The 16,693-nt window shown below is 35.7% G+C and overlaps 1 protein-coding gene across 1 annotated transcript; it reads left to right on the top strand.

Annotated features, from left to right (window-relative positions):
• The first annotated feature begins 12,143 nt into the window (after positions 1–12,143).
• Positions 12,144–16,100, top strand: LOC130459217 (FRIGIDA-like protein 4a). The gene is made up of 4 exons (XM_056826447.1): positions 12,144–13,310; positions 13,759–14,370; positions 14,892–15,061; positions 15,485–16,100. The coding sequence occupies exons 1-4, from the start codon at positions 12,278–12,280 to the stop codon at positions 15,740–15,742; spliced, it is 2,073 nt and encodes a 690-aa protein (XP_056682425.1). The 5' UTR covers positions 12,144–12,277; the 3' UTR covers positions 15,743–16,100.
• The last annotated feature ends 593 nt before the right edge of the window (positions 16,101–16,693 follow it).

Genomic DNA, 16,693 nt, shown 5'->3' with positions numbered 1-16,693 from the left:
CCTCATATTATATCATACATGATAAATTCTTTTGCAGAATAATTCCCAATTGAATTTTATTCATGTAACTTTAGCTATCCAATTTCAGCAGATACTGAATCCAGCTAAATTCTTTGACATATAATATAGGTGAAGAATCTCATTAGATTCTTTGATGTTTAACTTAGTAAATGCTTATACATAGTTCAAACATTCTTTACTTAGATTTATTCACATGAGTCGAATGTTTCCAATGGAGTCTTTCGTGTTTGATTTAGTAAATGCCATTACTTAATCCAAAACAATACTCTAAGATCTTTGTAAATAGATCTTAGTACCCAATATGTACTAAGTTTCGCCTTGGTCCATCATTGATGAGTAATTTCAAATCTAAGTCATTAGCATTTGAATGTTATTTCACAATAGAGAGATATATGTGTGGTACACATATGACCAATTAAGTTTTTACGTACTCCCACTAAACTTCTTATATATCCATAAGAATCATGTACATTTTATGAAACTAAAATACTTATTAGCTTCACTAAAATACAATTCCAATTCCCAATTGCTTGCTTAAATCTGTACTTAGATTTCATAAGCTAGCTTTCCTTTTCAAGTATTTATTTGGATCCACAAATCCTATGACATACCATGTACATAGTTTCTTCCAACATTTGATTGAGGAAGATGTTTTGTCATCCAATTTCCATATGTACCAATATGCAATCATTGCTTGAATTATAGACTTGAGCATTAAGATTATGCATGAGGTTTCAACAAAATCCACGCCATGAATTTGTTTGTAACCTTTAGCAACTAATCTAGCTTGCTTTGTGTGTGAACACAATTCCATGTTTGATGGTTTTTATCCTTAAAACCAATTTGCAACCAATAGATGTAAATCATTCTTGCAAATCAACAAAATTTCAATTTTGTCATCAGAACATTGAGTATGTTTTTATGGCCTTTAACCAATTAAACATTAAGTCTATATATGGCCTCTAACCATTTTAGGGAATCTGGGTTTCGTCATAGCTTTCTTACAGTTCACAAACTCATTAATCTACATGATAATAGTTTGACTGCAAGTTTGTAGGTTTCTTCACTATCTAATAGAAGAATCTCATAGCTTCAATGACCTGAACTCCATGTTTCTTCACTATCTAATAGAAGAATCTCATAGTTTCAGTGACTTGAACTCTATGTCTACTTGGGTATAGAACATCAAACAATAGAATATCAACAGGCACTTTGAGAGTCCTTTGAATATTCTGTTCTCCTTGAAGCACTTGTAAAGTCTTCTAAGAGATTTCTTTTCTTAAAAGCCACTTCTAAAGTCCTTAAAGAATACGTGTTCGGATTTTCTAAAGAACTTCGAAAAGCCTCCGGAATGTCCGTTTATGTTTGTTGTTCGCCTCGAATACTTTCGAGGTCTATTTTCTCCCACTTGTCATTTTGGAAACGAATCTCCAAAAGGACATTATTTCGAGCAAACAAACATCATGTTCTCAAAAATTCGTGGTAGAAACAATACCTTTGTGTCTCATTTGAATAAATCACAATGAAACATATATCTATTCTTGGGCCTTAGTTTGTCGAATAACAAACACTAAGCTCCCACTGAGTTTAAAAAATTTTAGATATATATTATGAAAAGATATTATGAAATTACTTTTCAATAGCTTTGACGAATTTGGTTTAGTTTGGTGGTAGTTGAGCATTTTGTTTTAGAAATTATAGGAAAAGTCTTTATGATTCATCATTGATCGAATCAAGCACTAATTGACTTCGATCATTCCAACTTAGATATGCCATATCTTATGGAGTTAGATCGTGAAATTACAACACACAATCATTGATGATCATTCTTGGCTTAAGTAATCATCAACATGATCTAACCAAGATCTTTATGATTTCTTGCCAAGTTGGTTTTATACTTCTGAATCTTTGAACTAGCCAAACAGATTCAAACTTATATCACATTTGAGTAAATACACCTATATTCACTCAAGTCCATGTGAAATAATAAAGTCATAAAATCTTTCTTTAGCTCTGAACTCTATTGTCTATGCGTTCTAACAATAGTTCATATCCTTTGTTACTTTCAACAAGTAAGACTAGCTTGTCTTGAATTGATCTAGAAATCAACCAACTTTCAAAATACCATAAAATTAGAGCTTTTGAATGTTAACTTGTTGACATGGTCTAAGCAACAATGCTAAGGGTTTGTGGAACTCAAATCAAGAGATTGATTTGAACCTAGTAAAGTTCTTTATTGTTAAAGATTTGTTTGGTTAAATATAGCATATTGACTTAACCCCTCAATGACCATTTCATCCAAATAAACAAACAAACATTGTTTTTGTTTTTCTTGAATGTGAGTCTTTCTGTGTTTGAAATAGAAATTTAGGTATGCTGATTATGGAACAAAGTAGCCATTAAGTTCCAGCCTTGAAAGGACTTAAAACAAACTAGATGACCCTACAATTAATGTAGCATTGCCATGCTTCATTTTCCACTTTTAGGTCATTAGTGTAGCCTAGCTTCCATTGTTTGAGTTATTACCGAAGTAAGAACCTCAACCGGTATATGATACCAAGGAAGTTTGATTGCTAGGTTACTTCTCTTTAAACATAAACTTATAGGTAGAAACAGAATCGTAAATTCCTTTCATTTGTTCCTTGTTTTCCTATTTCTTGTACCCTTTCTTATAGTCTTAAGAATTGACTTCTCTAGTGTTGACTTTTATACTTTGTTTAGACATGTCCAATGTCACCAAAGTTCTTACCATTTAATTTATGTTGAATATTCTGTTTCAACTAGATGATCTTACCAGAAGCTTCTAAAGTTCTCTAAGCATCGATCTATTCGAATGTCTAACTCATTCGACAATTAAATGGACAAAGATATAAAGTTGTTAACCATTGGTAAAGCTGAGTGTTTAAACTCAATGCTTTATGATCTCAAAACTACATTGTATTTTGAATTCACAAGCACCAATCAGTTTGCCATTCGACTTTGATACTCGAAAACAACCATAAAAGTCGTAAGAAACGTACATTTAAATTGCTCATTTTCTCTCATTTCCGTGAATCGTTCTTGGATTCACTACCAATCGAGGAAATTTACTGTTACCCTTCTAAAAGGATTTATTGCAGTAAAAGATATTTAATTATAAACAATAATTAAAACATACATTGAAGCATGCAAAGTCTAAACATTTATCATGAGTAATAACTTGAAAATTAAAGCAATCATGCAATTTTAAACAAGTTATTAGCATTTTATTCGAATTTAATGTTCCGGCAGGTGTGAATAAAATGATTCCAAGATCCTTAAATCATTGAAGAATTAAGCACATTAGGTATTTAGACTCAATTCTGAAATAATTTAGGTAAGCAAATCTTTTGCTAATAGTCTAGAAACTACTCTTGGTTGATAGGCACGTCTAAGAACTTACTAGGTAAACCTATCCCGTTTGCCACGACATAAAATGACTCCTTACTTATATCGTTGAGTTTCACCAAAACTAACATGTACTCACAATTATTTTGTGTACCTTGCCCCTTTAGGATCAATAAGTAACACCCCGCTATGGCGGAAAACTATTACTAAGATTGATGTAAAGGTTATCCAAGTAAGTGTTATTTTGGCATGGCACCTTTTAACTCAGTTTTTAAAGTTTGGAACTTAAGGCTCTTACTATGTTGGTTAGATTTTAAGTGAACTAAAATCCTTAATCATGCAACATAATCAAGCCATAATCTCATGCATATTTAAGACATATTTAAAAGCAATAAATAACTTAAAGGATGCATAAGATATAAATGTGATCTAGTATGGCCCGACTTCATCTTGAAGCTTCAACTTCAAACTCCGTCTTGAAAATGGATTGGAAACTCCGTCTTGAATTTCACCATGGGAGGCGCCATTTTCTTCAAATAGGATAAGCTCTAATTTAAACTAATTACAACTATTTGATGGTACGCATACCATTTTTAAAGCAATAAAATTTGATACTTTAGACCAATATTACATTCAAATTAATGGTACGCAGACCACATTTTCTATCCTATTTGGGCCATACTAGTCACTTTCCATAACCTGCAAAACAGTACATTTACAATATACCATTCACCCATTCATTTATCAATGAATGGCCCACATAGCTGGTTAGTAGAACATATTATGCATCACATAAATATTTGCAGCAATTAATCAAGGCTTCCAATAATCTACCAATTATTAAATCCTTATTAATTCTAATCAAGTTGTTTTAACCTTAAAGGAATGTGGACCTAATCAAGAGTTTATGACTAAAACGCTCCCGCTTAAACTAATAAATTTACATGCTTTCACTACAAGAATTTGTATCTTTAACGACAACCTAATTATGACGGGTCAAAAATCCCGTCGCAAAAGCCTTTTGCGACGGGGCTAACAACCAAACAATGACGGGAATAACCGTCGCAAATGCCTTTTACGACGGGCTTACGACGGATTTACGACGGGATTTCTATTAACGACTGCCCCCTTTTATGACGGGTTCGCGACAGAAAATCTCGTCGTTAATCAACGATTATTGGCCTTTCGCGACGGGATTTCCCGTCGTTAATAGTACAATTTCTTGTAGTGTTTACTAATTTTAAACATAAAATTGTATTTCCTAGTCTAACCGGAAACATACAAATTTAATTAAAATTTAAAGCTCATATAAATTATTATTTGAATCCTTTAATTTATTTTCAGTTTATTAAATTAATTAATTTAAATTTATTCAAGGTTTTAATTTTAGTAAAATAATTAGTATAAATAAAATTTATAATAATTAAATTATTCAAAATTAAATTCCGAGAAAAAATTAAATTACGAATTTTAAAATTTAATTAAAATCGTTTTCCACCTGAAAATCAAAATTAAATTCAAAGCGCATCAATCGGATCAAGACGAGGCCATAGGCTTGCGCCCATGCCCCGTCGAGTCACGAGGCAGCATCGCCCCTCACAAGTGATCGCATAGCAAGGCATGAGCAGCATCCACGCGCAAATGCAGCAAGCCAAGCCACGCTTGCGCGCAGCATTGCTTGCTGGCTTCGTACCGCAGCAGCGGCTTGGCGAGGCAGCGCTCGCAGTGCGCGAGCCATCGCTCGCTGGGCGAGGCAGCGCTCGCTGCTGCGAGGCATCCCTCGTTGCCCGTGCGCGCGCCTGCCTTGTTCACTTGCCTTGCCTCTTCGCCCATCCACCCATGCCATCACAGCACTCGACGCAAGGCAGGGCTACTGCCATGTGCTCGCGTGCCACTCGTCTTGCTCGCTGCATTCGTACCGCATGGGCGACGAGTTCCCTTTCTCGTCGTCGCATGCCCTCACTATACAACACCCCTTAAGGGTAACACGTAGCGTCCATTGCTTTGTGCGTGCAAGATTCATGAGCGGATTTCATAAAATTAAATTTTTTTAATTTAAATTTATAGACATATTAATAAATTATATTAATTTCATAAATTTAGGGCGAAAAATCGAAAATTTATTCAAATTTATTTCCGATTATCATAGATTCAAATCTAGGTCATAAAATTTAAAAATTTACCAAATTTAACAAATTTTATGGTGGTTTTTAATCATGGGTACCTAATTAAATTGTCAATTAATTATGAAAATCAAATCAAATTCTAAATTATTCAAATTTCAACAAATTAATTACAATTACAAATTAGGTTGTATAATTAACAAGCTTGGTTATTTAAATTTGTTAAACATATACAGTAGGTCAATCAAAAATTCAAGATTTACAAACAAGAATCGCAAATATTGAATTTAACAAAAATTACAAATTTTGCGTTCGAAAAACTAAAACCTCCGAAAAGTCATAGTTAGGCTTCGAATTTGGGAATTCTGGGTTTGGCATCAAATCTGAGATTTTAGTCAAAATTTTAAATCGCCGTTTACATGCAAAATTCACTATAAAATTATACGATTCAGACCATTATTGACTAAACTTCCGAAAATTCTGCGAACATATAATTAAATAATCGCACGAATTTGCAATTAATTACAAAGAATCGAAATTAATCACCCCTTTTAATTCATTGCAAATTTATAAAATTTAACCATGTTAACTAATTATTATGGAATTAATTAGAGGCTCGTGATACCACTGTTAGGTTATGATACATATAAATCATATATATTTCATGCGGAAAAACCATAAAGCCAGGAATCCAAATTAATTGCCACATAACAATTAGAATATTTTAGATGCATACACTTTGTAGCGTGCCCTCCCTAGCTTCTCCCGAACCGAACAAGAACAAGTTTAGGACTCCAAATGTCGTCCCTCCGTAGATAGTCTACAGCACGTTCGGTTCCGCCTTATATTTAATTAACTAGAACTGCACCTAAGGTATTATGTTTTATTCGAATATTTGAGGCAATATTAACGATAGTTTTAAACCTTAAAACCATGTGAATACTTGAAATTATGTGTTCATAAATTGTGAATGCCATCACATTTTTATAGGGTAGGAATGGAATTAGAAGTCTATTAGGTTTCAAGTAATCTAATTCTATTAGAATTAGACTTTAATTAAAACTAGTAACTTTAGGAAATTAATCTTTTAATCTAATCCTAATTGCTTAAGGTTTTGATGCATGCACGAACTTCAACACACACACGCGCACGACCTACAAGGGGCGCAGGCCATGCGCGCGCGCGGAGCAGCCTACACGCTGCTCGCAGCCCACGGCTTGCTCGCAGCGCACGGCTTGCTCGCAGCGCACGGCTTGCTCGCAGCCCACGGCTTGCTCGCAGCCCACGGCTTGCTCGCAGCCCACGGCTTGCTCGCAGCCCATGGGCGCGCTGGGCCTGGCCTTGCGCTGGGCCTTGCGTGCCTTGGCTGCTGCTGCGTTTTGCCTTGCGCGTTGGGCTTGCTAGGCGTGGGCCTGGCTTCGTGCTGGGTCTTGCGTCTAGGAAGCTCGTCCGATGTTTATTTCGTACGACGCGCTTCCGATTAATTTTCCGATTCCGGAATTCATTTCCGATTCGAACAATATTTAATATTTCCGATTCCGGAATTAATTTCCGTACCGAACAAATATTTAATATTTCCAATTCCGGAATTATTTTCCGATTCCGATAATATTTCCCATTTAACAATATTTCCGTTTCCGGCAAAATTTCTGATTCCGACAATATTTCCATTTTCCAATAATATTTTCCGATACGTACCATGTTTCCGTTTCCGGCAACATCTACGACTTGGATAATATTTATATTTCCGATACGATCCATATTTTCGTTTCCGGCAATATCATCGTTTCCGGAGTATTCATAATTTGCCTGTGACGATTTCAGCTCCCATTGGAACCGAGATCCGTCGATTCCGAATATCCATAAATGGAGTATTTAATTCCTTTAAATACTTGATCCGTTCACGTACTATTTGTGTGACCCTACGGGTTCAATCAAGAGTAAGCTGTGGATTAATATTATTAATTCCACTTGAACTGAAGCGGCCTTTAGCTAGGCATACATTTCACTTGATCTCACTGAATTATTAACTTGTATAATTAATAATGAACCGCATTTATTAGACTTAGCATTAAATGCATACTTGGACCAAGGGAATTATTTCCTTCACTACTCCGCAGGAAAAGGGCCATCGCTCGGAAGAAGAACCAAGAGGGACGCCTACAAGCTTGGAGGGCCCGACTCCAAGCTCACCAAAGAGTGCGAGAAATAAATCAAGGATGTCGCCCAATCAGTCGAGGGATTCAAGAAGGGAAACAGGGGAAGAGACTCGGAGAAATCCTGGTCATCGCCTTAGCTACCCACAAAGGAATCCAAGATTTGCACGCCCTCGGGAACATTGGTGGGCTTAACTGTTAGCTATGTCGAGGCCCATACAAATGGTGGGAGTGCATGCACAAATGGGAGATCGACAACCTGCAGAAAAAGTTGTCGGCCATGTCCGTGGAGGAAACCCTGAAAGAGACAGAAGAAGAAGCATGCAGTGAAGACGATGGGCCCCGCAAAATGAGTTCCATCTACATGATGTATGCAATGGGGAAAGGGGCCTCGAAGAAAAGAGAGGGCTTAACAAACATGATGTATGTGGACCTCTTAGTGAATGGGAGGAAAGCTCGAGCCATGGTCGACACCGACGCTTCTTACAACTTTGTTACTGGAACAAAAGCCTGGAGATTTGGGTTGGTACTCAAGGAAGGCGGTAGCATGAAATCCGTCAAATCTAAAGCCAAGTCGATTCTCGGTGTGGCAAAACAGGTGGAAACAAAGTTGGGAGAACGGGAAGGGAAAATGAACTTCACTACCGTTAACATGGACGACTTCAACCTTGTGCTTGGATTCGAGTTCCTCCGCACCAGCAAAGTAGTTGTAATGCCTCACTTGAATTATTTGCTTGTAACACGTGGAAAAAACTTGTCTGGTTCGAAGTACAGGTACTCCCATAGAGAGAAAAGAGAAGGGCCGATACCTTTAGGAAATGCGAGTAATGAAGCCCCAGAAGAAGGCAACATCTCAAATACCCCCTCGCCACAAACACAAGAATCAAGATGAAAGCTCAAGCCCAGCAGCTCCGAGCAAGAAACCAGAAACAAGGAAGACTTGGATTCACAAGCAAAAGCAAACACTCATCAAGATTCCTACAGAAACTCACAAACCAATCAAGACACAACAAGATTCAAGAAGATTCCCACAACCGCCATCAACCAATGGCGCAAAAGAGACTGCAAAATTTAGGATTTGAGCTTTTTCTTTTTTTAATTGTAATTCTTCTAAGTTGACGAGGACGTTGACAACTTAAGTGGGGGAGAATGCTAGAATCCAACCTTCCTTTACTTGTATTTCTCTTATCTGTTACTTTCTAGGATCTTTCTAATAGTTTTCTAGGCTTTAGAGAGAATTATTATGTTACTGTCATTCCATTGTTCACTGGCAGTTGTTAGCTAATTCAAAATAAAGCTCTATGAGGGGTATGGACCAATACCTCTCATCAAAAGTTTCCTTTTCTTAATCACTTGGGTTTTTTTAGCCTTTATATATATTTATTATGTTGTCGCATATTTTTAAGCTTTTAAAGACTCACCAAAGTCTCTCTCAAAATAGATACATTCTTGTCGCCAGTCCCGCTTGTTCCTGTTGTACGCACACAAGCGCTAGCTCTAATCGACCCTCGAACCTCATTCTTGTCGCCAATACGCAAGAGTGTCCATTCCGAAGCAAGCACCCGATCGTTCCACGAGCCTTGAGATTCACTTTCGCATAAGGCTTGCTTGCGCCCTCGCTGCAAATAGACAGGAGTGCGCCGCACGATCCGATTTCAAAACACTCGAACTCTGACATAGAGGGAGGGGAGGCACGAGAGTACATGAAAGAGGTAGGAGAAGAGGCCAAAGAGTACAGGAAGGAGGGAGGAGAAGTGGCTTTAATTACAATGTACAGGAAAGAAGGAAGGGAAGAGAGAAAAGAAAAAGAAATGGTGGGTTAATGAATGGGCTAATTAGGTTTGTTAATGAGTGGGTTGATTAGCGGTGCTAATTAGGAATTATGTGGGTTAATTAGACATTAATTGGTTGATTATGAGGTTGATGACGTCATTAAAGATATTTATTGTATTAAGTTTTGGAATAGGGGTATTTTATGTATTATCGAAACTTAATGAAAAGTTGGTGAATTATGCTAAAATTTAGGGGTATATCATGAAAAAACCGTAAAAATAAATTACCATAGGTGGCTATGTTGTATAACATGTCCATCTTGGACATTTTATGTTCATGTGTTTCAAAATAGAATAAAAACATATGTTTCATTTTGACATTATACATTTATTATAAATAAATTTTATTTAAAAAATATTTTTATAATATTTCTAATAACACAATTCAATTTAGGCAAATTTGCCAAAAAAGACATTTTATAGTTCAAAATTTGCGAGAAAGGACCTTATATAATTTGTTTTGGTGAAATCACACATTAAACTTAAAAATATTTGCGAGAGGCAACCTGAGATCACTTTCCGAATTGATATTTGTTTTCTAGCTGTTGACCATCTTGTAGGGCACATGGCCTCACTTTTGGCTGTTCTCAACCTTTTTCGTCCAAAATTCCCAACTATAAAAGTTAAAAACAAAAATAAAACAAAAATCGAAAGTCAATGACGAAAAGTGGATGAAAAGGGTGAACATAGGCAACTTTGACAACACGTGACCTGCTCATGATGGTCAAAGGACGGAATACAAAAGTCAATGTCAGAAAGTGGTCTTAGATTGTCTATAACAAATAATTTTTAGTTTAAAGTAGGATTTTTTGCCAAAAATGAGCTTTTATAAACGTTTTTTTGCGAGAAAAGACCCTTTATGACGAAATTGGTGAAATGGGACCTAAAACATAATTTTTTTTTGTTGATTGGGACCTTTTACCGGTTTCTTGGAGTTGACCCAAGATTCCGGCAACGACTTTGACACGTGGCAACCGGAGAAGGCCACATGTCCATTTAAAGATTTAAAAAAAAAAATTGCCAAAAAAAAAATAATTTGGCCCAAAAAAAAAAAAATTATCGAATTTTATTTTTTGCCCCAAATCGATTTTTTTTTGCCCCAATTTGCGAAGAACCCTAATTTTTTCGACGCAAAATTAGGACAATTGAGGAGGAATTTGAGGGGAAAAAATAGTAAACATGATTCGTGTGGGTATGAATAATAATTCGTGGCAGACAATTTCAGTGACGAACTTTAAGGCAGTTGGGATTTTGGAGGGAGAATTGGGGCAAAAAAAAAATCGATTTGGGGAAGAAAAAAAAATCGATTTGGTGCAAAGCGAAATTCTATTTGGGGCAAAAAAAAAAAAAATCGATTTGGGGCAAAAAAAAAAAAAAAGCGATTTGGGGCAAAAAAAAAAAACCGATTTGGGGCAAAAAAAAAATTCGATTTGGGGGAAAAAATAATATCGATTTGGGGTAAAAAAAAATCTATAATTGTTTTTTTTTTTGGGGCAATTTTTTTTTTTTTGGGCAATTCTTTATTTTATTTTAATCATTAAATGGACACGTGGCCTTCTCAGGTTGCCACGTGTCAAATTCGTTGCCGGAATCTTGGGTCAACTCCAAAAAACCGGTAAAAGGTCTCAATCAACAAATTTTTTTATGTTTTAGGTCCCATTTCACCAATTTCGTCATAAAAAGGTCTTTTCTCGCAAAAAAACGTTTAAGATCCTTTTTGGCAAAAAATCATTTAAAGTATGATTTCACCAACAAAGAATATATAAGATCATTTCTGACAAGGTTAGATCTATCCCGAGAAAAAGCAATTACAACCTAAGAAAGTCTCTCTCCCTTTTTCTCTCTCTTTTTAGGGTTTACAAAAATTAGTGTTTTCTAGGGCGGAAATAGCCAATTTTCTTCGGAAATTTGGTTATTTCCGCCCCTTCTCTTTCAATTTCGTTGTGTTTTTGCGTTAGATTTCAATAAAACTACATAGTTTCAGTGTGGTAAGTACCCCTATGGTGGGTTTGATTGTTTCGGTGTAGTAAGTACCCCTATGGTGGGTTTGTTTTTAGTTAAGTTTTGTGTGTTTAGTTTAGTTTAGTTCAGGTTGTTTCTTTGGTAAAGATTTATGCGGGATCGAAGAGGATGTCAATCTTTCGACTACAATCAGACGAATCAGACGGAAATCATATTTGTCATGGCTACAACAGATCTATAGACCCCCTCGTCAATGAAGGTTGTAAATCACAGCGATATAAAAGAGGGTATACAGAATGTTTGATATACTACGATCGTAGCTATGGTGAAAGAAAGTTTTTATTTGATTCGATTGTTATGTATTTGTTAGATTTATATCTTTATGTAGATGTCGTATGTAGATGTCGTATGACTTTTTATCAATGAATTAATTTGTTTATCAAAAAAAAGATCATTTGTGACAAATTTTAAATATAAAAGGTCACTTTTTATAATTTACCTTCAACTTATATTATATTTTGATTTTTATCCAGATAGTACAAACTCCTAATATTCCAATTTATTCCAATTTTATAGTGCACCGATAAAATCGCGCCACGCCGCCGCCACGTTCTCCGATACTTAATAGAAAAAGAAAACCCCCCGCAATCAGTACACGTTCACCGCATTATTTAAGTAAAAGTTTGGCCCTTTTTTTCATTTCTTTCTACCCCAAATCTGTAACTACCAACCGTTTCTATATATATTTAGGCAAAAGTTTAGGGTTTACTTATTGTTCTTCAATTTAATTTCCAGTTAAACCTTAATTTGATGAGCCATGTCTGTTTTAGATCAAACTTCAAAAGACCTTAGTGTCGCAAGGGTTGTAATGCACAAACTTGACGGAACTTTCAAAGATTTTCAGTCCCACTGCTACTCCGTCTTTGCTCTCGGTAATCAATGGCAGACTCTGCAGTCTTGTTTCGCTGCGGCAAACGACTCTCTCGAGAAACGAGTCGAGGAAGTAGAGGCAAAAGAGAGGGAAGTTGATATGGCTAAGAATATGTTGCAGAATTCACAAAAGGAGGTTGAGTTGAGGCGGAAGAAGTTGGAGTCAGAGGAGAAGTCGTTGAATGAGAGAATTGGAGAGATGGAGTTGAGGGAGAAGCAAGTGATGGATTGGCGTGATTGTTTGGAGTTTGAGAAGAGAGACGTTTTGGAGCGTTGTAGAGCGGTTGAGGTGAGAGAGGAGCGGTTTGAGCAAGTTAGGGTATTCGAGGTTGAGGTTAAGGAGCGGGTCAAGGCGGTGGAGGAGAGGGAGACCGAGGTTAGGAACCGCGATCAAGCATTGGATGTGAAAGACAAAGAATTGAATTTGAAGGAGAGTGTGTTGGAACAAAATAAGGTGAAGTTTGATGAGGATAGAAAAGAGTTGGACTTGAAAGAAGAGGAGATAGATGAAATATGCACTTCGCTCGTGTTGAAGGAAAGGGAGATGAAAGAGAGAAGTGAAAAGTTATTGTCCAAAGAGAAGATGTTAGGGTTAAAAGAGAAGGAGATTGATGAGCATAACAAAGTGTTAGAGGCTAAAGAGAAAGCTATGGAGTTGGAGCAAAATCGAATAAATGAGAGTTCTAAACTAATGGAAATGAAGGAAAAAGAAATCGAGCGGTTCCTAGAATTGTATTCAAAAGAGACGCAAATCTATAACCATCAAAATCATTTGGGTTTAAAGGATGAGCAAATCAAGAGGCATATCTCGAAAGAGAAAGAAGTCGACCAACAATTGGATGAGGTATTAGAGAAGCAAGGTGATGTGCAGTGCATAGCTTCTCATTCTCAAACACAAGAGTTGAGAGAAAAGCAAAGTGGTAAGCAACTTACTCAGTATTTTTTTAATGTTTTCATTTAGGCTTGTTTTGGTAGGAGAAATCGATTTCCCCCCTTTTTAATCATTTTACATTGTTTGATTTAACAAGGGATAAAAATAATTTTTCATAACTCCCTCAAAAGCCCAAAAACCTTTCTATTTGAGAGGGAGGGACCACTTTTCCAACTTTTCCCCTCAGCTCCCTCTACCTTCTTCCCCTCAATCTTTACCATCTTTTTCCATTTTTCTTTCAAAGAACCAAACAAAGAAAAACTATTTTGAAATTGTATTTTACACAAAACCAAACAGAGCCTTACATTATTAGCATCTTGTTTCGAGAAATAATTTGAAAAATTGTGGATACATAAAGAAAGAACGGAGGGAGTAATGTAATTAATACAAGTATGGAGTAGTGGTTTTGTAGGTTGATTTTTCTTTCATTTGTTTAGGAAGCAGCAGTTTAACACACTTGAGTCAGGAGAAGGAGTTACCTGATATCCAACAAGTACTATGTTCAATAGATTCCTCATCGCCGAGTATTGGTGGTGATATCTATTCGTTGTGCAGAAACATGGACGCAGATGGTTTGAGATCGTACTTAACCGAGCATCATTTGAAGGGAAAATTTATAATTCATGATAAGATATTGGATGCTCTTAGATATGCACCTGATCCAGGAAAGCTTGTTATCGAAGTCACTCGAAGTTCTTCCCACCAAATATTTGTAGATAAGGCCGAGTCAAAAGCTGATAAAAATAGTTGCATATTGCTGTTGATGCAGTTTATGAAATTATCACCTCCAATTACACCTGTAGTGGAAGAGGAAGCTAAGAATTTCGCTGATTTTCTCAATGCTAGGTTGATTTCCATGGGTAATAGTAATACCCCTGCAGATAATTTTGGATTTCTGCAGTTTGTAGCTGCGTTCAAGCTAGCAAGTTTTTATGATCCACATCAACTTATTTTCCTTTTTAGAAAATTCTATAGCGGGCATGAAGTTTATAGGAAGGGGCAGCTAGCATGTTTATGCCGCGCATTGGGGCTTTCCAAGATGATTCCTGGTAATTTCATTCATCATCTATCTCCTAATATAAACTTGTTTATATCACAATTTGTAATTCTGCTTTGTTGAGAATTATACATACTAATAAACAATCTAGTGACCCAATTATATGAGACTAAAGAAGCCTGTATCAGATGAATATTGGATATGTTGATCTATATATGAATTGCTCTAGCATCATATATACTGGAGAGTTTTCTTCATTCTCTATCTATTTTGTGTTGGATCTTCGTGTCTTGGATAAGTTTATTCTTGGAGACATTAAAAAACAGGGCGAAAGGGCATCATGTTGTAAATCAGAAATGCATGTAAGGCATGGTGTCATTTCAAAGCAGACTAGTAATTAGATACCAGTTTGTATTCTTGATTTCTTCCTGGATCTCCTGAAATGACCTGAAACTAGTGCCTATCCCTATTCGACTTACAGAATTTACTCGTCCTGAAATTAACAGGTCCTTATAAACTAAATATTATCAAGTCTACACTTGTACTTATGCAATCTGTTTTCGCGTTGAACAGGTATTATCAAGTCTTTCATTGTAAAGAAAAAGTTTCTGTCAGCAGTCAAGTACGCGTGTGTTTTTAAGCTACAGTATAAATTCCCGCCAGTGCCTCTTCTGCAAGCTTACTTGGACCTGTCAAATAAAAAAGTGAATGAGAAGCAGAAGAATGGAACTTTGAAATCCAAGGTACGTGAATTTGTAGCATACTTGTTTTACCAGGTTATACATAAATCAAGTTTATTGCATTGTTTAATTTGTTCATTTTCTTCTTCTTTGTCACAAGTCTCCTAACTAAATTGAATGTGTTGAATACTTGAACATGTACTTGTCCTCAGTTCATTTTAGCCATTAACTTTCTTGCAGAGTTATTTGAAACAAAAAACTCTGTTTTCTCTGTTTATGTCATATGCCAGTTGCCACTGTCCACTGTTTGGAACATGAATATCGTTGATGATTTGAGTCACGTACAAATAAATCTCAATCAGTATGTACTTAATTTTTGAAAATTGTTCTTTCGATATATCTGTTCGAATAAAGGATAGGTCTATTATATATGAATAGCTGTTACTCCGGATTATATACTAACTATGAAATTGGCCTTTAATGCAGATCGAAGCTGGAAGAACAGAATTCAGCATTCTACAAGAAGTTACAAACTGCATCACAATGTTTAAACTGGAGTCAAAATTCCCACCGGATTCCCTTGTATCACGAATGAAAGAATTGCAAGAATGGACGCCTGAAGCTATAAAACTACTGGAGAAACGTAGTGCAAGCTCTTGTGATTTTGTATCAAGTCCAAAACAGCTGCAAAAGCGTCCTCGTTACGCTGAATGTACAGCACCCAGCCAGCCACCGGCCAACTAGAGTAGCTTCTCAACCTGGTTCGACTTATGTTTAGGTGAATGTATGTAGAGTTGTAGACTGTGTCTGACTGGTAAATAAGATGATATAAAGCCCCATCACCTGGTAAATTAGATGATATAAATTAGATTTTCTACCTTTCCTAAATTTGGCCTATGCAGTTTTATTTTAAGGGTGATGATAAATGTCACAAGTTGCGATAACTAAAAGTTGTCGCAATCTTACGTGTCGCAGTTTAATTGGCACATTTAGGCGCCACCTAGGCTATGCTTCATCAGAATATTTTTACTACCAATGCCATATTTTTACTATGAAAATATGTAAATAAGATTATCGGTATAAAGAAGGAAACAAATTAGAATATTAAGATTTTCCTACTTTTTTTTTGTAACATGTATAATAGGTTATATAAGTTAAATATTTTAGTTTTCAATTTAAATAATGACACATAAGCATGTCATGTCATCATTGTGACACGGCTTAAAGGTCTCATGTTGCGACCTTTATCATTATTGCACGTTTTTTTTAAAGCATAATCAAACTTATCTCTTTTACAAATTCATAAAAGATCAAGTAAGAAAAGGCAAATGGTAATAATCTATATATTATACTAAAAGAGAGGAAATCAATGTGGTGATGACAATGTCACTCATTGATTCGCCTCTCCTTTGATATAAGTTATTAAACTTTAAAAAAAAAATTATACAACATCAAATATTTTACAACCCTATAAACCCATAATCTCCCTTAAATAGTATACAGATTCCGTAATATCAAATGGTTAATGGATTTTTACCAAATATATATGCTATATACTAAAATACAAGAAGGTCGTTCATGGCTAACACATGTCTATAATTAAAACAATATTCACTAAAATATTATCTAGAAATTTATGTTAATTTATAATTATTCCTAAATTATATTCACTGTTGCGGGATCTTTCATAATTAG

This window comes from Spinacia oleracea, chromosome 4 (assembly GCF_020520425.1).
Source record: "Spinacia oleracea cultivar Varoflay chromosome 4, BTI_SOV_V1, whole genome shotgun sequence".
In the NCBI taxonomy this organism is placed as follows: domain Eukaryota; kingdom Viridiplantae; phylum Streptophyta; class Magnoliopsida; order Caryophyllales; family Amaranthaceae; genus Spinacia; species Spinacia oleracea.
Note: the sequence above shows the minus strand (reverse complement) of the source record. Positions and strands in the feature narration are given on the sequence as shown.